Source organism: Halteromyces radiatus (genome assembly GCF_025201355.1).
Source record: "Halteromyces radiatus strain CBS 162.75 chromosome Unknown BX664scaffold_5, whole genome shotgun sequence".
Taxonomy (NCBI): Eukaryota; Fungi; Mucoromycota; class Mucoromycetes; order Mucorales; family Cunninghamellaceae; genus Halteromyces; species Halteromyces radiatus.
The window spans coordinates 1,992,089-2,014,414 of record NW_026251691.1 but is presented as its reverse complement, the minus strand read 5'-3'; the positions used below and the strand labels follow the sequence as shown (position 1 = coordinate 2,014,414).

At 32.3% G+C, this 22,326-nt stretch overlaps 9 protein-coding genes across 9 annotated transcripts; 6 read left to right on the top strand and 3 right to left on the bottom strand.

Moving 5' to 3' along the window:
• Positions 1 to 1,752: 1,752 nt before the first annotated feature.
• Positions 1,753 to 3,827, top strand: BX664DRAFT_336684 (uncharacterized protein; the record flags this gene model as incomplete). Its single annotated transcript, XM_051546125.1, has 4 exons — positions 1,753 to 2,003; positions 2,086 to 2,613; positions 2,684 to 3,191; positions 3,251 to 3,827. Exons 1-4 carry the CDS (start codon positions 1,896 to 1,898, stop codon positions 3,823 to 3,825), a joined length of 1,719 nt encoding a protein of 572 aa, XP_051399418.1. The 5' UTR covers positions 1,753 to 1,895.
• A 502-nt stretch (positions 3,828 to 4,329) lies between these two features.
• On the top strand, positions 4,330 to 5,902 carry BX664DRAFT_336682 (pyridoxal phosphate-dependent transferase). Its single transcript, XM_051546124.1, has 4 exons — positions 4,330 to 4,517; positions 4,581 to 4,793; positions 4,848 to 5,031; positions 5,098 to 5,902. The coding sequence occupies exons 1-4, from the start codon at positions 4,371 to 4,373 to the stop codon at positions 5,655 to 5,657; spliced, it is 1,104 nt and encodes a 367-aa protein (XP_051399417.1). The 5' UTR covers positions 4,330 to 4,370; the 3' UTR covers positions 5,658 to 5,902.
• A 475-nt stretch (positions 5,903 to 6,377) lies between these two features.
• On the top strand, positions 6,378 to 6,941 carry BX664DRAFT_366151 (uncharacterized protein; the record flags this gene model as incomplete). The annotated part of the gene is made up of 3 exons (XM_051548511.1): positions 6,378 to 6,600; positions 6,657 to 6,791; positions 6,871 to 6,941. 3 exons carry the CDS (start codon positions 6,378 to 6,380, stop codon positions 6,939 to 6,941), a joined length of 429 nt encoding a protein of 142 aa, XP_051399416.1.
• A 304-nt stretch (positions 6,942 to 7,245) lies between these two features.
• BX664DRAFT_234955 (uncharacterized protein) lies at positions 7,246 to 7,526 on the top strand (the record flags this gene model as incomplete). Its single annotated transcript, XM_051540168.1, has 2 exons — positions 7,246 to 7,325; positions 7,385 to 7,526. Coding segments are annotated over 2 exons (222 nt in total), but the record flags the coding sequence as incomplete, so codon positions are not given.
• Positions 7,527 to 8,921: 1,395 nt separating this feature from the next.
• Positions 8,922 to 9,859, bottom strand: BX664DRAFT_299631 (aquaporin-like protein; the record flags this gene model as incomplete). Its single annotated transcript, XM_051542313.1, has 2 exons — positions 8,922 to 9,618; positions 9,684 to 9,859. The coding sequence occupies 2 exons, from the start codon at positions 9,857 to 9,859 to the stop codon at positions 8,922 to 8,924; spliced, it is 873 nt and encodes a 290-aa protein (XP_051399414.1).
• A 626-nt stretch (positions 9,860 to 10,485) lies between these two features.
• On the bottom strand, positions 10,486 to 12,519 carry BX664DRAFT_336678 (putative FAD dependent oxidoreductase). Its single transcript, XM_051546123.1, has 5 exons — positions 12,265 to 12,519; positions 11,880 to 12,203; positions 11,585 to 11,797; positions 11,382 to 11,528; positions 10,486 to 11,312 (listed from the first exon to the last, which is right to left on the bottom strand). The coding sequence occupies exons 1-5, from the start codon at positions 12,406 to 12,408 to the stop codon at positions 10,515 to 10,517; spliced, it is 1,626 nt and encodes a 541-aa protein (XP_051399413.1). The 5' UTR covers positions 12,409 to 12,519; the 3' UTR covers positions 10,486 to 10,514.
• Positions 12,520 to 13,119: 600 nt separating this feature from the next.
• Positions 13,120 to 14,946, bottom strand: BX664DRAFT_374727 (uncharacterized protein; the record flags this gene model as incomplete). Its single annotated transcript, XM_051548702.1, has 7 exons — positions 13,120 to 13,255; positions 13,354 to 13,524; positions 13,627 to 13,740; positions 13,809 to 13,959; positions 14,018 to 14,110; positions 14,195 to 14,705; positions 14,914 to 14,946. The coding sequence occupies 7 exons, from the start codon at positions 14,944 to 14,946 to the stop codon at positions 13,120 to 13,122; spliced, it is 1,209 nt and encodes a 402-aa protein (XP_051399412.1).
• A 1,016-nt stretch (positions 14,947 to 15,962) lies between these two features.
• On the top strand, positions 15,963 to 17,442 carry BX664DRAFT_265044 (amino acid permease-domain-containing protein; the record flags this gene model as incomplete). The annotated part of the gene is made up of 6 exons (XM_051540845.1): positions 15,963 to 16,086; positions 16,344 to 16,460; positions 16,639 to 16,702; positions 16,771 to 16,852; positions 16,921 to 17,140; positions 17,213 to 17,442. The coding sequence occupies 6 exons, from the start codon at positions 15,963 to 15,965 to the stop codon at positions 17,440 to 17,442; spliced, it is 837 nt and encodes a 278-aa protein (XP_051399411.1).
• A 615-nt stretch (positions 17,443 to 18,057) lies between these two features.
• BX664DRAFT_387115 (armadillo-type protein) lies at positions 18,058 to 22,307 on the top strand. Its single transcript, XM_051549366.1, has 19 exons — positions 18,058 to 18,202; positions 18,256 to 18,356; positions 18,409 to 18,481; positions 18,540 to 18,601; positions 18,670 to 19,042; positions 19,091 to 19,145; positions 19,224 to 19,427; positions 19,530 to 19,631; positions 19,726 to 19,949; positions 20,005 to 20,237; positions 20,298 to 20,619; positions 20,690 to 20,803; positions 20,879 to 20,953; positions 21,010 to 21,207; positions 21,263 to 21,448; positions 21,517 to 21,675; positions 21,730 to 21,887; positions 21,950 to 22,028; positions 22,091 to 22,307. The coding sequence occupies exons 1-19, from the start codon at positions 18,071 to 18,073 to the stop codon at positions 22,223 to 22,225; spliced, it is 2,985 nt and encodes a 994-aa protein (XP_051399410.1). The 5' UTR covers positions 18,058 to 18,070; the 3' UTR covers positions 22,226 to 22,307.
• The last annotated feature ends 19 nt before the right edge of the window (positions 22,308 to 22,326 follow it).

Below are 22,326 nucleotides of genomic sequence, written 5' to 3'. Positions count from 1 at the left end.
TATACACAGAAAATCAGCAAAAGAAGATGACATTTGAAGAGACAAGTGGCTGTACGACTTTTGAAAAACAGAACAGCAACTAATGACTAAATACTAATAGCTTTATTCATTTAATAGTAGCTTGTGACAACAGCAACAACAAGTGATGATCCAGACATCGAAGAAGATATGCGCATGCAAGGTATTTTACAACGCTGAAGAGATGAGACAAACAATAAACGATGTAATCAACCGTTTAGAACCAGGCAAATCAAAATATAATCCTCTACTTGTGTATTTTTATATATATTGATTGTTAACTTTTTGTTTGTTTTCTCTATAGAACACCCAGCTGGTTCCATATAATTATATATTTGTTATGATACAAGATACACTTCTCTCATTGGATTCTTTACAACTGTACATCAAATCACTGTACGAAATGGCCAATATGCATTACGATCGCTATTACTGAACCCTCAATTAATATGAAAACGAAATTCCAGGCATCTGTTGCAATTCCTTTTGCTTCAATCCCTTCAAATACCTTATCTCTCTCTCTCTCTTCCGTTTGTTATTTGCCACCCAAGATATCGAACAACTAGCAAGAATAAATGGAACACCTATGTAAAAAAAAAGAAGCCGACAAGCAACGACAAAGCAAGGGCCATCGTTGTTCTTTCCTTTCTATTTTCGATATTCATTTTTTATTGTTGTGCTATAGACCAATGATGACTTTGTCATTCTCCTAATCTTTTTTTTTTTTCCACAAGATACCCATCATAGTCCAATGCATGTATGAATTGAACAAGCGTCAATAATTGTGTCGAATTGTTTATTGTGTAGCCTTAGTTTATCATCTTTTTCAATAAAGACATATTTTATCATTATTACTATAATCATGATTAGCAATAGTCTCAATCATCGTTGATCATCATTATATCAAGGAAAAGAAACGTTCATATATCTATCAAATACTGTATCACAGAAAGAAAAAAAAAACAGAGGTTAATGACTTATCAATCAATACCCTTTAATATCTAATAAAAATGATAGTATGATGATAATCGAAGTATTTCTTTTTTTTTTTATTGTTGATCATCTAACAGGCATTTAGCAATTTTTTTTTTTTTTTACCTTTGTTTTTCTGCCTTAAAAGTCATTTCTTATTTTGACTCAGAAATTCAACTTTTTCTCTTTCTTCAGTCATCATCTTGATGAAATAACATTTGAACTGAGAACGGTCTTTTTTTTTTCCTTTAATAAACCAACCATCATGATGAATAATAATAATAAACTATCGTCGAATTGAATCCATCATCAAGCATTCCATTCAAATGCATGACGACATCCAATGTTTGGTACCTGATTTTTCTTCTTCTTCTTTAAATTGAAATGCCGCCTCTTTTTTGTTGTTCTATTTCATTCCTTGTGTGGCGTTCAAATATAATATATGCTATTCAAACGATGATTAAAATAATGAAATAACTTTAAAGTAAGAAACAAAAATGAACAATGTAATCTTTTTCATATATTTATTATAACATTTCAATGACGTTTCATGTTTCTTTTTTTTATAAAGAATACGAAAAAGAGAGTATCGATGCATCTACAAACAAATTCCGAAAACTGTACCAATGATGAGTTCCCTGATCCCCCGTATCAAAAAAGGGAAAATTCAAAGACAGGCCAACATTCAATATTCAAACAGCGGTACTTCTCTTTCTCTCATATTTTTTTTTTCTTCCTTTTTTCCTTCTTTTCTATCTGTTCCCGTTGACGACCCTTTTCTACTCTTTTTTTTTTTATTATTATTTTGTTCTATTCCTTATACCCCCCTTTCTATTTGACTCTATCTCCCTTCTTTCCTCTCCCCCCTTCTTTCTCCTCTTTCTCTCCACCTTGTTTTATTTGAAATGGCTAATAAGAAACAAGCATTCTCAGTACGTCTAAATCGTGAAGCATATAATATGATAATGCGACAACCACAGTCTATGCGGATAGAAATGGGTGATACTTCTTCGGTATGAACATTTGTACAAAAAAACTATTTCTTTGTCTAATATAGATATATATATATATTTTTCATGTTGAAAAAAAAAATAGATTATGTTTATAGGTGACCGTCCATTTGATTTGAATCTTCGAAGAGAATTGTCTACTGTACAACTATATGAAAAGGACCAACTTACTAGACAGGAAGACGATAATCGAATACGATATGTAGGTGATATTACTCATGTAGGTCATATGAAACAAGTATTATCCGAAGAAGACAAGAAACGTATACGAAGTCGCACTGAACAAATTGAAAAGGAAAAGAATGCAAGAAGGATCGAACTTTTGGAGGTACCAAGTATTCCTACTCCATCTAAACTATACAATTCTCCTTCAAACCATACTAAACGACATAACAACAATTTACTTTCACCCTCCTCAAAGCCACATACTTCTACTTCTCCTGCAACCGCCACAACTCCAAATACAACAAGTGTGGGACGTTTGGAAGGTGCAGCCTTAGCAAACCTTCGGGAAAGATTGATTCATTTATTGGCTTTGGACCCTCGACCTACTGATCAGCTGATACAAATGCTCAAGGTAGCACCTGTGGATTTATTACCATTACTGAAAATAGTAAGTTAAAATGTTATGAAAAAATATATATATATATTTAATGTTCTTCATTTTAAATAAAAAAAAATAGGTGGCGGTTCATACAAACTCCAATTGGTGCTTACGACCTGAACTATTTAAGGAAATCCGAATCTGGGAATGGTCTCGCTATGACGACAAGGAACGGGCAACGGTACGCAAAAAGGCTGAAGATGCTTACAATTTCTTAGGACTTCCACGTAATGCTCCTGAACGATCCAATTTGATTCAACGCAAACCACATCGAGTATCTCCCAAATTGATTCCTCCACCATCACAACATAATAGCAATACTACCCCTACCAAAAATGGTTCACATACACCTAATATCGATCATTCTATCAATACTACACCTACCAATACTAATATACATCATCAAAACAATACTCATAAATCTGGTCGATTAGAAATGGATGATCACAACCCCAAATTATCCAAGAAAAAAACATCAGAAAAACAGACAAAATCCAAATCATCATCTTCGGAACCAGCAACAACCAAATCTTCCTCACCGAAAACAAAAACATCTCATGAAATCAAGAAACCAAAAATACCAAAAGGTATACTTATAAAAAATGAAAAAGATAAAAATATATTAACTATTATTTATTTATTAAAGTACAACGATCCAATAATGACCAAGAATTAAGTACAGATATAGAAGAGGATGATGATGACGATAAGCATAGATTACAACCAACCAAACGGAAACTCAGTGAGGAGGATGGTACCAGCATCAAGAAACAAAAATACGTGGCGCCCACCATACACACACAGCAGGACTTTGATATGTTATGCAAGGAACACCAGGATACACAACAAGATTATATTCGATTCAAGAGGACCTTTGTACAGAATCATCCACTTTACATCCAAGCGTTGATGGCAGTCAATGAACAAGACAAGGAATTGTTTGCGCGAAAACTCAAAGCTTATTACAAGTCCAAAGGTGGAGATATGAATAAGTGGCGATTACTGATGCAACTTTCCAGGCAATTCAATGGCACTCATACAAAAATCAATATCATGTGGGATACCATAGAAAAGGCTTATCGACAACACAAATTCTCACTTCGTTTGAATCAACATAATCGAAAATCATCATCGTCATCTTCTTCTTCTTCTTCTTCATCCACTTCACCACCCAAATCGGCATCTACTATATCAACATATCGCAAACGAACTTCACGTTAGATAGATTATACTTTTTTTTTTTTTTTTTGGCTATCTAGTGACTTTTGTGTATTTATTCAATGGGTGCAAAAATTTAATATCATTTACTTCTTTTTCCTTTTTTACAGCCTATTTTTGATTCAATAATAAATAAAAAAAAAAGCTCTGTATCATGTCATTCTTCCTATATGCTTTATTCTAGTTTTTTTTTTTTTTTTTATTATTAGATGAGTAGGTTCTGTTCACAAGTGAAATGCTTCTGATTTGTCGAATCTTCTGGACTTTTTTTTTTTTTTACAGCTGCTCTTTTTTTTTTTTCTCTCTGCCCTATGGTGTAATAAAATATTATTCACAGTCTTCATATAGACTTGGTGCAATGATGATCATCTCTGAACGAAAGCATATAAAGAGATTATTATCTATTCCATAAATTTTTTGATGGGCGGTGATTGAAAATAGACAAGATGCTGGTCTTTCATTTGACCAAAGGTACCCATCAAAAAAAAAAAAAAAAATCTGTTTGAATTTCTCTCTCTTTCTCTCCTTTTTTTCATCCAATTTCTGTCATGGCAAATACTGTTTGGGATACCAAGACACAAACCTTTCATGGAGGACAAGAACATATGTTTTTAGACAATTTTATAGAAGATTTCAGTGTGACCACCAACTATTTGGGTACACCTGTTGGTGCATTGGAAGCTGCTAAACAAGCGGTAAGACATATTCTTTATTATTAGCAAAACTATTTATTTATCTTTTTTTTTTTTTTAAATAAGATCCACGATATTCATCATTATCCTGCTGCAAATCAAGAACCTGCCAAAACATCATTGGCTCAATTCTTATGGCCTAATGACTACAAGGAACATCATGGTCGTTTATTAATGGGTAATGGTGCATCTGAATTGATTGATCTCGTTGTTCGACAATGTTTGAAACAACATGATACAAATCAACCTACTTGGAAAGGTAGTCCATGGAATGTACAGGTAAAAAAAAAAAAAAAAGAAGTATAAATGATTACTGATAATATTTTTGATTAGTATCAAGAATATCAACGTAGTGCAACTACCAATGGATTCAAGATTCTGGAACCTAGTAATCCTGATCGTGTAGATATGTTATGTATTGTGAATCCTTGTAATCCTACTGGTGATTATTTCTCTGTGGAACCTTTAAAAGCTTGGATTAAGGCCAATATTGCTGTGGGTGGTACAGTGATTGTTGGTAAGATTTTCTTTTTTTTTTTTTGGATGTTTTCAACTCTTTGTATAACCTTTTATTATTATTTAGATGAATCAATGCAACCTTGGCATTCATGTGAATTTCGTAATGATTCATTGATATCTGAACATGAATTTGCTCGAGAAATGTGGGAACAAGAAAAAGTATCTATTCATGTCATGCATTCATGGACAAAGATTTGGTCATGTACAGGACTTCGTATTGGATCAGTGATTTGTCCTACCGCCATGCATTGTGAACAACTCAAGAAAATTCAAGTACCATGGTCAGTGAATGGTCCAGCCCTCAAGTTTGTGGAAGCAGTGGTACAAGATAAGGCATATCTGGAAGAAACATGGCAACATACCACTCGATTACGGGCTCACTTGGTTGATCGTTTACTTGGTCTTCATCCTGAATGGATCATTCATGGCAAACCTTTCCTAAGTTGGGTCTGGGTGGATATGGGTTCACAACAAATGGCCGATCAAGCCGTCGATTTGGCTCGTCAAGCTGGTGTTCCTGTACGAAGTGGTACTCCTGGATACAAATGTCTTTCCTTTGTTCGTGTGGCAGTACGCAAAGAAACTGAAGTGGATGTTTTGATCTCGGCTTGGAAATCTCTTTAGGATTGTATTATTGAGGGAGTCAAAGCGGAACGATACATTTATATACAAAAAAGAGGAGTGTTAGGGGGGTTATATGAAGGTTAATATATCATCGTCATCATCATGATATCATTGTTATATACTTTTTTTTTATTATTATTATTTGATTTAGTTTAGTTCCTTTTTGGATGTAATATAATAGGATAGACATTATTTAAAAACCTCAATAAAACTTTGTATTTAGTTAATGTTTGTTTTCAATCTAATATTCTAGTAAATAAATAAAGAAAGAAAAATGATATGTTTTTCTATATGTAGGATAATGAGAATGATTTATATGGCAATGATTGAATGATATGTAAGATGATGACAGTGGATGAAATGAAGGAGATAGTTTTTCTGAAAGGTATATATATGATAACAACACAAGTTATACTTGCATATTTATGCACGTCTGTCACCATATTTTATAACTCCTCCGATGATTCTTTCAATCATACTTCTCCTAATGAAATTTTACTCCTAATTCATCATGGTAAGAAACCCAAATGAATAGAATAAACAAAAGAACAAAACCGTAATTATATATATATAAAGACTTTATTCTTTTTTTGAAAAAAAAATTTTTTTTCTTTATTCTTCTTTTTATTTTTATTTGCTTTTTTTTTTTGTTTCTTTCTTCCTACAATTCTTTTTTTCTTTGTTTTCAACTTTTTTATTTACTTTGAATCAAAAAAGGCAATGTTACGGTCTTTCATTCTTTTGATAATGATTCTTTCATCATGCATTCTTGTTATCGATGGTACCCCTGTTCAACCTCGGGCCAAAGTGGTGAAAGAGATAAAAAGTGCTTTATTTAAAGGTATAGGGACTTACTATGAAGTACCAGGTGTTGGTTCTTGTGGAAAAGAAGATAATGATGATGAATTGGTTGTTGCAGTCAATCAACCTCAAATGAAAAATGGTAAATCAAAAAATATATATATATTATGTAGATCATTTATCATCATTTCTCCTTAGGTGCGAATCCAAATCAAAACCCAGAATGTGAGAAAAAAGTAATCATCACGGGGGAACAAGGTAAATCTACTACAGCAAGAATCGTTGACACGTGTCCAACATGCCCTCGAGGCAATCTAGATATGTCACCTAAAGGTAACAAAAATTGTTTTGAACAATCAAAAAGACAATCAAAATGAATCTAATAACTCCCTTTTTTGTTTCAATTTTTTAGTATTTAAAACTATTTGTGGTAATCTTGAAAAAGGAAAGTGTAAGATCAAATGGCGCTTTCAGGATAACTAAAAGAAGAAAGAAAATGTAATATATAAATATAGATATAAATAAATCAAGCCTATATTTCTCTCTTTCTCTTATAATTGTAATCATTTCATTTTCTTCCGAAGAATAAAAATGAATAAAGAAATAATAAAAAAAGCTTTTTTTTTTTCATATTATGCTTGTGTCGGGAATTGAAACATGAAGAAAAGTGATTTTCAAACCTTATATAATCTCTTCTCTTTTTTTTCTTTTTTTCTTTTCTTTCTCTTTCTTTTTTTTTTTTTTTATTATTTCATTTTATTTTTATTTGTTATCAAGTATGGACGAAACATCTGGTTTATTTGATAAGAAACCTGAACTTTACAAGACAGAAATGTGTCGAAATTGGCAAGAAATGGGACAATGCAGGTATGATCAAAATAAGAAATTAGTATAATAGAATACTTAAAAACGATCAAAAACAATAGATATGCGAAAAAGTGTTGTTTTGCTCATGGTATCAAGGAATTACGAGCAGTTCAACGACATGTTCGATATAAGACACAGATTTGTCGGACCTACCATTTGACAGGGACATGTTTATATGGAGTACGATGTACATTTATTCATGAAGACAATTTTGTTCGACCAACCTTATCATCATCATCATCATCAACGGATATGGAACCAACTAAATCTTTCTCTTCTCCCAGTATCTCGGGTAACTCATCAGTATGTTCATCGGTTGATTCTTCTATGACAGCTTCTTCCCCACGGCTTTCAGCGGCATCCGATAATGGTAGTGAAGATGGACATACGTCATCTTCTTATTGTACACGGATTTCTATGGGAACTGATCATCCTTTACCTACTTTTTCTCTTCAAACTTCATGGTTAGCAACTACAAATCCTGGATTCTCTTCTATTTGGTTACCAACGACGACAAAACATCAATACAACGATCATTCTTCCTCCCCTATTACTTGGTGACCCCCCCTTCATCCCTTTCCCCATTTATCATATTTATGTATCTATCCATATTAGCTCAACTTTGTATTCCCTTATTATTAGTCTTCCCGCATATTCATTCATACCTAGCTCGATTGATATATATATATAGATATATATATTTCATACTAGACAATCTTCATTAATTTATCTTTTATTATTATTACTATCTATCTTTATTTTTACCCCACTAGTTTAGTCCATATATATCATTCCCCATTTTACATAATAAATGAAATAAAGATTATATTAATTCTTTTATAACGTGGGGTCAAGGAGAGTTACCAGTAAGAAAAAAAAATTATAGGATGTTCCAAATCAAACGGTGTTTATTATAAAATCATCATATTCATCCTTTTCATTTTTTGACTAACAACAACCTGGATGACCAAACAAAAAAAAAAAAAAAAATCTCCTAATCAATTAGTTGAAAGTGCACAGACCAAGTCTTTCTTTGTGCTGATAGCATCAAAAAAAAAAAAAAACCTAATTTTACCATTTATTACTTGTGAGCTTTGACTAATAAGCACCCTATATTGTGTATCGTTTTCTTTCTTTCTTTTTTTTTTTTTAATTATATATGAATGAAGAGTTTGAAGAAGCTTAAACCTCTGTCTTCTTCTTTTTTTTTTTTTATCATGGATGAATGCCTTTTTTTTTTTTTTTTTTTATCATGGTGATGAATGATATCCAGTCAAATGGATGACTAATAGAACTATACTCCTAGCTTATTTTCACCGGGAATGAATATTGAAAGAATAGAATGGATGATTTTTACTAAGGTGATCGATCATTCATATATCAAATATGATGATCATCATTTCAACAAATGAATTTTTTTTTTTTATCTGACAAAAGAAGGACATGGATGGATAATGATGATTTTGAGGAACATGATCATAGAAAGAATGAAATGATTTATTGATGTTATTATTAAATTAATTTATATGTATTCTATTATTATTATTTTTTTTTAAAAAAAAAAAAAGAACGAGAAATAATGCTAGTATTTTTAATTTACACAGGGTTGATGACATCGACACGATTAGGTTGATTGGTAGATTCTTGTTGTTGTTGTTGTTGAGGTATAGGCGCAGCAAGTTTTCCATTATGATCAGCCATGAAAGCATCCTTTTCATAATCAATGACGGTGATGTTATTCTTAGCGATTTTGACAGAACAATAGATCAAGTAGGCAAAGAAACTACCGATCAAGGGACCGAACCAAAAGATCCAATGATTTGCCCATTTACCAGTGACGATGGCAGGACCAAAAGAACGAGCAGGGTTGACGGATGTACCATCAATGGGTGTACCGACCATATGGACCATAAATAAGGTGATACCAACCACCAAGGGGTTAAAAGCAGGGGATGAGAATTGATTATCGACAATGACAAACAAAATCACCAAACAAAAGATCATGGTCAATAACACTTCAGCAAAGAACCCTTGTGCATAGTTGAAGCCTGGTTTCAATAGATTCACACCTTGTAATTCGTTCCCAGTGACAAAATTGGCAAAATACGCACCGATGATCGACCCACCAAGTTCAGCAAAAAAGAAGAGAATGCCTCGTAACCAATTGACCTTGCGACACAGCACAAGTGAAAACAATACTGCCGTGTTCAAAGCTCCTTCAGAATAAGGACAACACATGAATAATCCAACCATCACTGATCCACCAAAACTTAATGCCACACTTTGAATTTGACTATATAAAATAAAAAAAAAAAAGAGTGTGAGCAAAAAAAAAAAAAAAAAAAAAGAAAACTTTACCTAGTAGTAGCACTAGGACCATATTGAGCTTCCAAAGCGGCTTGAACACCACCAAGAGCTAAAAAGATGAAGATGGCCATACCAATGAATTCAGCAAATGCAGCTACCAAATCTTCTTTCCAATTAGGTTGTTGACGATTGGGACCAACCGTTACCACATCTCTTAAACGCGCCATGATTTACAATCAAAAAAAAAAAAAAAAAAAAAAATAGATCTAAAAAAAATCTTTTTTGTGAAGAGTTTATATAGAACCAAGGAATCTTCGGAGTGTCCAGAAAGAAAAAAAAAAAAAAAAAAAAAAAAACTTTTTAACAGTCAGAAAGGAACAATAATAATTTATGCAAGATGGGGTCTTGGAAAGCGGAGATATCGGAAGGAACAACCGTTGAAACATGAAACCAAAAGGTTCAAAAAAAGAATTACTTGATCCGGACCCCTTGGAAATGAACAAGAAGTATTGAATCCAAATGGACTAAAATGGTTATAAATATCGGAATTAAAAACAACTATTCATGATCCTTACAAATCATTATTGTTATCAGTAAAAAAAAAAAAAAAAAATCAATCTAGGAATGAAATTCCGTATCATTCATATTGAAAATGAAAGCAATACAAATGAAATCAAAAATAGAAAAAAAAAAAAAAACCGGAAGTTTATATAGTCACCTTTTCATTTCCATAGATCTGGAATCACTTTTGATTTCCAACTGTTATTAATAAATCACATATAGATATCTCTAGCAAAAAGATAATAATCATAAAAAAATATATATTTTATTAAGGAAAAAAAAAAAAAACTAATGTACATGTACTTCATTCAATAGGGGCATTCAATTGGGATCTAATTGTAACCGTTGTTTAAATTCCAATCGTAAAGCATCAAAGGCCTTTTCCTTGACATCAAACCACTGTTGAGAATGACCTTCCAATAAGGGTTTTCCCAAACCAGAACCATCGGTATTGAGCCAATCGACAATGTCCTTGATATAAGCTTGTTCGAGATCAGCACCCAAAGCATGGAATTCGCGTCCAGCGCCTTTTTGTTTCAGTCGGTCGGTCCATTCTTGCCGCATTCGTTCAGTGGAAGGTAAAAAAGCAGATTGACTATACACTCTTGCCACGGCATAAGCTTGGAATTCGAAGAAGGAGAACGTCGCGATATGGAAAGGTACGCCGATAAAGCTGAGTGTCGGATTAGGAATGTAAAAAATATCTTTGTGGAGATTAAAGAGTTGTGATCCATCTTGTTTCACTAATACACGATCCTCCGTCGGTCTTTTGTTGTTCTTGCTGTTGGCGTATGGATCATCATGAAGTTCTTGTAAAAAGTGATAGTTGAACAGATATCCTGTACATACGATAATCACATCCACATCTGTCACTGTTGTTCCATCCAAGAATTCAAAAATACAATCGTTGGCATGATGATTAAAAATGATATTGTTGATAGAAGGTACTCGTTTGACATTAGGTGGTAACCATGTCTTGACTTCTTCACGAAATGCACGGTATTTTTCATCAAATCCATGGTTAGATTCACGTACTGATTGATAAATGATCTTGGCTACATCACCCACATCCCGAGATATATCAAGAGCAGAAGTACCATCACCAATAAGTAAAATAGTCTATACAAAAGAAAAAAAAAAGTTCAAATCTTTCTTCTTTCCATTCAACGAAAACTCTCTCTTGCTTACTTTTCCTTCATATTCTTTGGGAGTACGGTATTGTTTTGAATGAATAATAGCTTCAGGATATCGTTTCTTCCATTCCACTAGACCAGGAATGTCAGGTACAAAAGGAGCATGATAATGACCAGTAGCTAATACAACACTATCAAAGACCTAACAAAATAAAAAAATATGTCAATGGATAATATTTATTTTTAAATAACACTAACCTCTTCTTTCCATGATGTTTTAACTACTTGACGTTTGTGACCATGGACAGTGGTCAAGACTGATTTTTTTGTCAAGACTTTCCATCCACATTGATCAGGTAGTTCTGTGAGTTTTTCCAAAGATGTATCAAATTCTGTAAGTGCATCCAAATCAAACTTTTTTGAATAAGCTTGAAGATAATCCAATATTTTATCGTGTGTCGTGAACCATGGCTAAAAAAAAAAAAAGGAAAAGAAAAAGAAAAAAAAAAGTTGAGATACATATTAAAAAAAAGGACGGAGTTGAAAGTTTTACCATTTCATTGGGCCAATCTAAATCCTTATATTTGATCAAAGGAGTTGCCACATTATTTCTTAAAGATTGATAACAAGGTGTGGGAGGAGCATGACGTAAAAGAGAATCATGAGCTTGTTGATTATAATCTTCTATTTTTTCAAAAGGTAATGAAGTGTTGGAAGGAGGAAGACTAGGTTGAACTGATTGACTAGGAATCGTGGAAGGAAATGTTGGACCCAATGGTGGCTCTGGATTGTAAATCCAAGTCCCTCCAGCTGCTGGACTTCTTTCATAGATCACTACATCCAATCCTTCTTCCTTCAATAACTTGGCCGTAGGTAACTATATATATATTGATTATTAAAAAAAAAAAAAAAAAGAGAGAATCTATCATGATACTTACACCTGCTGGACCAGCACCAATAACTGCAACTCGTTTGATTGGATGCTTTAATTTATATTTATGTTGATGTAAAGAGACTGAAACATGTTCAATTACATGATCTGGTTTCCAATGAGATTGATTGATTAATTCTTCAACAGGCATTTTAAGTTAAATGAGGAAAAAGAACAAATGTTTGGAAAAAAAAAAGATGTTTATTTATTTTTTTTCAATGCTGACATATCAAAACACGATCCTTATCATTGAGAAAAAAAAAAAAACAAAAACAAAAAAATTATATATGTGTGCATTTGATTACATCCATTGAAAATTACAATAAAAAATGATACCATTATTTGACTTCATTGCGTGCATTTGAGTTTCTTGTGATCGGTAAATACATTTCCCTCAACTTTTTTGCATAGGAAAATGAGATCATTTTTAAGGTTTTCCTGCAACGATCATTCCTGGGGTTCCCAGTTCGTGCAACATCCAGCTTATCAATGATGATGGATTAGGTCATTAAAGTGTACTATTAGCATTTTTTTTTTCTTTATTGACCGGGAAAATGACTAAAAGATATGGAGAATATGTTTAAAACATCAGTTGTATCATAAAGTTGTATTGTTCTTCTCGAGACAATCAAACTAAGGTTTTTGCTTTTTTTATCAAGCATGCTTTTACTAAGATGGAAGAAGATGATGCATTACTAATTAGATTTTTTACTACCCACATAAATAAAAAAAAAACATTGGATGTTCTATTTTAAATATCGAAAATATAAACAAGAAGAAACTTAATATTCGACATATTTTTTTTATTGTTATAGAAGGTTGATCAAAGATAAATGATTGACTAACTAACTAAAAGAAGGACTTAATGTCTTATGGTGGGTTCCAAGGGGAAGACTTCTTCTCTTTCGTTCACATATAACTTATTCCAAAGTTCTTTGAGTTGTTCAGGAGTATCCCAAGCATTTTCAGGTCGAAGCCAAAGTCGTAAAAGATGACGTCTAAGTTAAAAGAAAGAAATAAATCATCATGATGTTTAAAAAAAAAAAAAAAAGAAGCCATCCTTCCTAGTAAGCCTATCATTGATGACTTTTTTTACCTGTTTTCTTTGCTATCAGTGTAACCGTTTCTTGCATGGAAGATGGAAGTATTGCTGATATATTGAATATCACCTTTTTGGAAATTGACTTGGAGATGATACTTTTCTGCTGTATAATGAAGGTAATCCAATGCCTCAGCTTGTGCTTCCGTGATAGGAGGAAGATCATCCCTATAATAACAATAATAATAACAATAATAATAAAAGGAGATAAGTTTTTTTTTTTAAAAAAGCCAAAGAAAGGACTTGATTCTCATGAGCAAAGTAAATTACCTTCTTGGATTTTTACCAAAACCAGTAAAATTGCGACGAGCATATTGAATAATCAAATGTTTATCATGATAATAAAGAAGAGGACGAGAGGATGAACCAGTTTCTGAATAGTCACTAACAAAAAAAAGAAAACAATCATCAGTGATGTATTCTTTTTTTTTTTTTTTTTTTTTTGTTAGTACTTTTGGAAAACCCAGTCATTTGCCAAAGTTTCAATCAAATCAGGTCGATCTCTTGCAATTTCATTGTAAACAGTCCAACTGGAAGCAATTTTAGATTCTCCACCTGTTTCAGCCACCCCAATAGCATAAAGAGAAATGACATCTCCTGCATCTATATATCAATAAAGAATGTTAGAATGAATAGCTGATGAACATGTGAATATACTTACCAGTATGAAAAACTTGATGATCGTTCGTATAAGCAGGAGCCAAGATTTCTTCCAGCTGACGTTCTTTGCTAGTAACAAGATCAGTGATATGAGCTAATCAAAAAAAAAAAAAAAGGTGTGTTTAGATTTGATTCTCTTTTTTTTTTTTTTTTTTTTTTTTTTTTTTTTTTTTTTTACCCAAGATATGTTTGGCTTGTAAACCTCTTTTACCAACATACGAAGAAATACCGGCATAAGCAATGATATTTTGTAAACGAGTATAACGATCAGGATCTAGACCACGCACGACCAAAAACCCACGACCTTCAATGACATCATCCTCAATCAATTGTTTTAATTTGGGACCCAAAGTAGGTAAAGAAAAGGTATCCTTATCAATGGCTGATAAAGGTTTTTCAGAGGTTTCAAAGTCCAAGACAGCTTGATGTACTTCATCCAATTCTTGAGGATTTAATTGATATACCCAACGATCTTCTTGTCCTTGGTAATCTTCTCCTTTCCATATTTTTGGTCCTTCCAATTGTTCAGGAAATCCTTCAGGTAATTCTTTGGTTAAATCTTCTTCAGCAAGTCGACGTGCAGTACGTTGTTGCCAAATCTTACGATCAGGCAAATAAGTAATATTGGGTTGAGTTTTATTTAAGATTTGAACTGTAGGCATTTTTTTTTGTATAGGATAACGAAAGAACTAATAATAATAAAAAAAAAGAGTACATAATATTTATAATGATTTGTCTGTGCGTTCTATTTGAATGACTTATTAATCCATACTTTACCCGGTGTATGTGTGTGAAAAAAAAAAACAATCTATGATGACATTTCTTAGTTTTTTCTCATCATCGATAAAAAAAAAAAATAAAAGAAAGATAAAGCTTTTTTTCTGGTTTGATTTGTACTTTTGATGAAATCAAAAAAAGGGATGGCGACATTTTGTTGTTGTTGCACGCGTCTATGGTATCATTCAGTTAGTTTTTCTTCGGAGTTAGTGTCACATGGAATACAGGAAAGATAACTTGAATAACATCATGTACTTATATTATGCCATTACTTTTTATATAGAAATGATCTTGTTATAAATACCATCGATTAATAATCTAATCGACTTTTTTTTTTTATACTTTTTTTCCCCTTTTCTTACACTGAAACACCATGCCGTCGGACGTTGAAAATGTTCATGCAAAAACACCTGAACAAATTGATAAATTGGCCCCATTGGCAGTAGGAGGTACGCTTTCTCTCTTATATATATATATATATATATATATATATCAACCATGCTCATATTTTATTTTCATTAGATCAAAAATTAACTAGACATTTGGGTTACTTCAGTGGAACAATGATCAATAGTAAGTTTATTTATTTTGAATAATCACATACATATATTCTTATCTTTTTTTTTTTTAAAAAAACAATAAACAGTCGGTCAAATCATCGGTACTGGTATATTTTCCAATCCTGCACTTATTCTGCAAAACACTGGTTCAGGTGCTATGATGTTGATCCTTTGGGGTAAATAAATATATTCTAATTTGATCTCATTTGTTTTAATATTATCTTTTTCTTTTTCTTTTCTTTCTAGTTATTGGTGCTATTACTGCCATTTCTGGTTTGGCTGTTTTTATGGAACTAGGAACTATGGTAAAAAAAAAAAAAAAAAAAATACATTAAATTTGATTGTACACTAACATATCCTATTTTGTGTTTCATCTTTCTTGCATACAGCTTCCAAGAAGGTAAATAAAAGAATTTCCTATAGGGCTGAAATTTGATATCTAATTCTCACTTTTTTTTTTATTCACGTGTTCTTCCATTCTAGTGCAGGTAATATATATATATATAAATGATGATGATGTATTAATTTTATACTTTATTAGCTGAAAAGGAATATTTGGCTTATTCATTTCCTAATCCGCGTCAGTTGGTGGCTTTTGTATTTATGATCATGATTGGTGTCTTCTCAAGAGGTGGTGGAATTGCTCAAGGTTCTACCGTATTTGGTAATAACATTGTGTATGCAATCAATGCAGGACAAGCTACCAATGATTGGCAAGCTCGTGGTTTTGGTGGTAAATAAAAATGATCCCTTTATACAAATGTGTATGTGTGTTGATTCATCTTCTTTCCCTAGTATTCTGTATTACCTTTTGGATCATTGTCAACATATTTTCTGCAAAGGTAAAAAAAAAAAAAAAAAAAAAAAGAACGAAGGATTGATGTTTTTTTTTATATATGTATAATCACTAGGGTGCTATTCGATTCAATAACTTTTTTACCGTGTTAAAAATCACACTTTTACTTTTATTGATTTGTGTTGGATTTGCAGGTATGGCTGGACGTTTACCTGATCGCCCTAATTATCAAGAAAACTTTTCATTTGATGGTACATTGAACAATGCCGGTTCTTATGCAAATGCTATTTATTATGTCATTTTCTCTTATGGTGGTTACTACAATTTGCAAAAAGTAACTGATGAACTCAAGGATCCAATTAAGAATTTACCTCGATGTGGTGTTTCTTCTGTTGCATTTACAACTGTGTTGTATCTGTTGGCAAATGTTGGTAAGTAAACAACAGATGTATTTATGATCATTGATTAAATTCTTCCCTTTTTTTTAAGCTTATCTTGCTGTATTACCTTTGGATAAAATTCGATCTTCAGATTTGACGGTGGCTGCCAACTTGTAAAGTGACATAAGTCCAAAAAAAAAAAAAGATCTAATCATCTTTGACGTTTTACTTTGTTTTTTAGATTCAATACTGCTTTTGGTGGGATATTTGGTAGTCGAGTACTTCCAGTTTTTGTTGGATTATCTTCCTTTGGATTTGTGGGTGTAAGTAAAAAAGGAGAAGAATGAAAATGAGGGAAATCGAATGTTCATCTTTTTTTTTTTTTTATTAGGTAGTAACTTATTCAGGATCTCGAGTGATATTGGAATTTGCTCGTGAAGGTCATTTACCATTTGATCGCGTATTCAGTCGAGTTCATCCTAAATTACAAACACCTGTTGCTTCTCTGTTACTTTTGTATGTGATTTCTTTGATCTTCATGTTGGCTCCTCCTCCAGGTACCGCATTTCAATTCATTATGGCGTTCTGTAGTTATGCTGATTACTTCTTTGGTAAGATTAATATAGGGGATTTGATGAGAAGGTCTGATTCCTTCTTTTTTTTTATTTTATTATTATTATTAGCTGCTCTTTGTGCTATTGGTTTATTGATTTTGCGTCGTAGGGAACCTAATATCAAACGACCCATTCGTTCTCCTTTCCCTTTAACCGTGTTTTATCTACTTGTTTGTATTTTCACTCTGGTCTTTGTCTATATTCCTCCTACAAAAGCACCAGCTCAATATCCTTATTGGGGTAAGTATTGTTTGATAAATATAATAGAGAAAAGATACTTATTTGATATTTATATATAGTTCCTTATATTGCTTCCATCATTCTCGGTATTGTTTGTATTGGATTTTGGGTAAAATAATATAGATTATTTATACTGAAACATCAAAATATATATATATATATATTCTGAATAGAGACTGACATATATTATTTTTATATTAGTATATTAAAATGTATCGATATGATGGACTTGGAAAATCATATAACAATGAAATTCGATCAGAAGGACAATTGGAACTTTACAAGGATGTTTACAAAGGATATCAAAGTTCTGGCACTACAATTACCACATTTGAAAATAATATAACCACGATTCCAACTAAAGATTCTTCTATTGATAATGGTCCTGTGGATGATAACAACTCTATCAAAAAACAAGATCAAGTCGTTCGAATTCAAGAAATCGATAAATTATAATTTTTTTTTTAATGATTCCCCTTTCCATTTATCATTACCCCTCTGTATTATTATTATTATCTTGTTTTTTCTATCAAAAATAAAATAAAATTATCAAATGCATTAATATATATGTCACGGAGCGGAGATCCGTTCTTTTCACTCGATGACCCGAAAAAAAAACAAACACCAAAAAAAAAAAATGTTTTCTCTTTCTTTTCTTTTTTGCTTTGTCTCTTCTTTTCTCCCATCATGTCCGATGCTAGAACTCAGTTATTGGCTGTGCTTATGGAAGCGGCCAGTCAAGATTACACTAGAATGAAACAAGCCGAAGAACTTTTAAAGCAATGGGAAACTGAACCAAGTTTCTTCGCCACTTTACAGGTGAGTGATATTATTGTAAAACATTCAAGCTAATGTTCTAGCTTTATCTTTAGGATATCTTTTATGATACTACTGTTGAATATAATGTTCGATTCCTTAGCGGTATTTATCTCAAGAATGGCATCGACCGGTTTTGGAGACGAACAGCAAAAAAGTAAGTAATCATTATTTTCTTCACCGAGTTTTGACTCAACTATTGGAAATAGTCCTTTGAATCCAGAAGAAAAGACCATGATCCGTGAACGATTACTTCAATTCATGAGTGAACCAAGCAAACAGGTAAAAAACAATACATTATTACTACCAATGTTACTCATACCTTATTATTATTATATAGCTCGCTGCTCAGAATACAGTCATCATTGCTCGAATCGCACGATTAGACTTCCCGACTCAATGGTAAGAAAAAAAAAAAAAAAAAAAAAAAAGAGAGAATTACATTGATTAAATCATATGGTATTGAATAGGCCACAATTATTGACTTCATTGATTCAAGGAATCGAAACACCAGGAACCGATACAAATGCCATTATTATTCATCATCGATGTTTGGAAACCATGTATGAAGTTCTATCCGAATTATCTACACGTGTATTAGCATCAGGTCGACGACAATTTGCTCAACTGGCACCTCATACTTTTCAAGTGATTGCTAACGTATACCTGATTTATGTGAATCGAATCATCTCTCAATTAGTGGATCTTTTGAATCAGCCTACGGGTCAACGTATATCATCTATGGAACTTGATGCATTTGAAATCTTGGCTATTTGTATTCGATGTTTGCGAATTTTGATGGTTAGTGGTATTCGCGATGTACACAAATTTGATGAAACAAAGGTAAACAAGAGAAATACTTTTGTCATTGTTCTCACTTTTTATTTCTAGACATTCCTTGATCTCAGCTATCAACACCTGCAAACTTTTATGGAATCATTGTCACGTAAGTTTCAAAAGAGAAAAAAAAAAGAGTCCAAAGAAATAACAATAATAATAAAAAAAACTTGTCTTGTGAAATTAGGTTTGAGATCCGTCTTGATAAATAATAAACCATTCAAAGGAGCTTTGGAAACCGTGATAGATGAATATGGATCATTGTATCTCCATTTACAAAAGGCACATCCTGTGTCAGTCGTTCTATGTCCTAAATGGATGGATATTGTTTCTTATTATTGGAACAAAGTCATGGAACAAGGTGATCATGTAGCAAATCAATTCGATAAAAGTAATGATAAAAGAATGAATAGGAAAGAAATTGAAAAAAAGTGCAAGTTGAAGACTAACTTTATTATTTCTTTCTCATTGATTGATCTGGAATTAAAATTAGGTGATAGAAATAAGCCTGAGGTATATCAACAATTCTTACTTCAAGGAATGCAACTTGTGAAAGGAACAATCAAAAATGCGGGATATGATGCTGAAACACCAGGTAAAAAAAAAAAAAAAAAGGATAAAGACAAGACAGTGTTTGATAGGATGATTGAATTTTTTTTTTCCTTATATTGATGATTTTTTTTTATTAGGTACTGATAATCTGGCGATCACGGAGGAAGAAAAGGCACTGGCTCTGGAAGCTCGCAACATTATACGACAGAGATTTGTAACAGACAGTTTTGTCAACATGTGCGCAGAAACATTGATCACTAAATATATGTTATTGACACCATCTGATTTGGAACAATGGGAAGAGGATCCTGAAGCTTGGGCCAATTCTGTAGATGCTGAAAATTGGGAATTCGAATTAAGAGTAAGTTTTATCAAAAGAAAAAAAAAATAAAGAGACTCATCTATCTTAATAATAGCCATGTGCCGAAGCTACATTTATCAATTTATTGGCCCAACATCGTGATCAATTGACTCCTATCCTATTAAACTTGTTGGAACAATCAAATGTGCAAGATTTTGCAGGACTTTTATTCCTTGATGCTATTTATGATGCTGTTGGTTTAGGTGTACATTCACTTTATGGTAGATTGGATTTTGAAAGTTTTGTGGCTAATCGATTAGTATCCGAAATTACAAACAAGGAAGCCAGGCAAGTCACTAAAATGACAATAATAATAAAAAAAAAGATATACTGACATGATTTATTTAGCTTTAAAATTCTTCGTCGTCGCATTGCTTGGGTACTTGGTCGATGGGTAACAGAAAGTATTAGTGCTGATTGCCGAACAACTATCTATGAAATCTTATTACAACTCATGGTCAAAGAAGAAGATCTAGTGGTGCGTCTTTCTGCCGCTCATAGTTTGAAAATGGCCATCGATGATTGGGATTTTGATATTTCTATTCTCTTACCTTATCTTGGATCTGCTATGGAGATGATGATGACTTTAGTGAATGAAGTAGAAGAATCTGATACTGTAATGAAATTGATTGCTGATTTGAATACTATTATTGACAGAGCAGGTGCTCACGTAAGTTACCAAAAAAAAAAAAAAAAAAAGAAAAAGAATAGTTTTCATTTTTCTATATTTTTAACTTTAGGTCACTCCTTATGCTCCTAAAATCATCGATTTATTGACACCTTTTTGGACTCGTGCTCAAAATGAACCACTTTTTCAATCAGCTTTAGTGGTAACATTTACAAAAGCGGCAGCGGTAAAGAAAGAAAGAAAGAAAGAAAAAAAAAGAATATAAAATATGAATGTTAAAAATTTCATCTATTTCTTTTAGGTACTTGTGGAACAATCTAATCAACTTTATCCTCTTCTTCTACCTATGGTCACCTATTGTGTCAATCGAAACAATGCAAGTTAGAAGATGCAATTTATATATTATATATTAATTCAATCATCTATTTATAGGAAGCTCATGTCTACTTGTTGGAAGATGCTTTGGATCTTTGGTGGACTTTACTTCAAGGTGCTACGACTTCCACTCCTGAATTGATGGATCTTCTTCCTACAGCAGTAGAATTATTAGATTATGATACGGAAAATGTGAAAAAGGTTCTTTGGATTATTGAAAGTTATATTCTTCTTGATCCTCAAGGATCTGCTCAGGTAACTATTATTATTTGGATGATGATAAAATACTCACCTTTTTTTTTTTCCTTAGAAATGTGCTCTTTCTCTTTTTACCCATTTGGCATCTTATGTTGTTCATTCCAAGGCTGAAGTTGCTTCCAATATATCACATACTATCGACTTGGTTTTCAGATCATTACCTATCACTGTTTATGGGGATGCCTTATTCCAATCTGGGTTATTGAATAATATTTTGGATGTGTTTTTACAAGGACAGGTAAAAAAAAAAAAAATTCATCATGATTATGAATCAACATCCATTCATCTTTTTTTTTTTTGTTGTAGCTCTATGCTTATGCTTGTATGTCATATATGGGATTATTTGCTCGACTTGCCCTTCAAGATGCCACTATGGTCATCCAATTTATTCAAACAGCTGGTCAACCATTCAACCCTTCAAGTCCGGATATTCTAGGTGATATCATTGACAAATGGATGGATAAGGTAATGATAGTATAGTCCAAAGAAGAAGAGTTATATTGACTTCCCTTTATATAGTTCGATAACATTGGTCATCCACGACAAAGAAAATTGACATGTCTTGCATTCACCAGTCTACTAAAAACCAATCATCCATCCTTGATACAGCGATTACCTGGTATACTTTCCATTTGGAGTGATGTGGGTGCAGAAGTGAAAGAATCAGATGGTGAAAGGTAAAGAAAACAAAAAGATAAAAAAAAAATCTTGTTGACATTTTTTTTTTTCTTTGATACAGTGTATTATATAGTGAAGCCGATTTGGAAGATGACATTAATCAATTAGAACAATCTCCGGAAAAGGAACGAAAATCAGAGGTAAAAAAAAAAAAAAGAAAAAAGAAATGATCTTGTCACTGATCATTTATATATATATATAGTTATTATACAAGGATCCTGTCTACACCACTGATCTATTGATATTGATACAACAAACACTCGCAGAACTCGGAGGAAGATTAGTAGAGAAAGTGGATCCTTTAGTATTAGAACACATCCATCAATTGTTACAATAAACACTATGTAGTTTTATTTTGTCATGCATAATGTGAATCCAAAAAAGGTGATTCCTACTTGTAAAAAAAAGATAACGTTGAGCATTTACTATTAGCACATC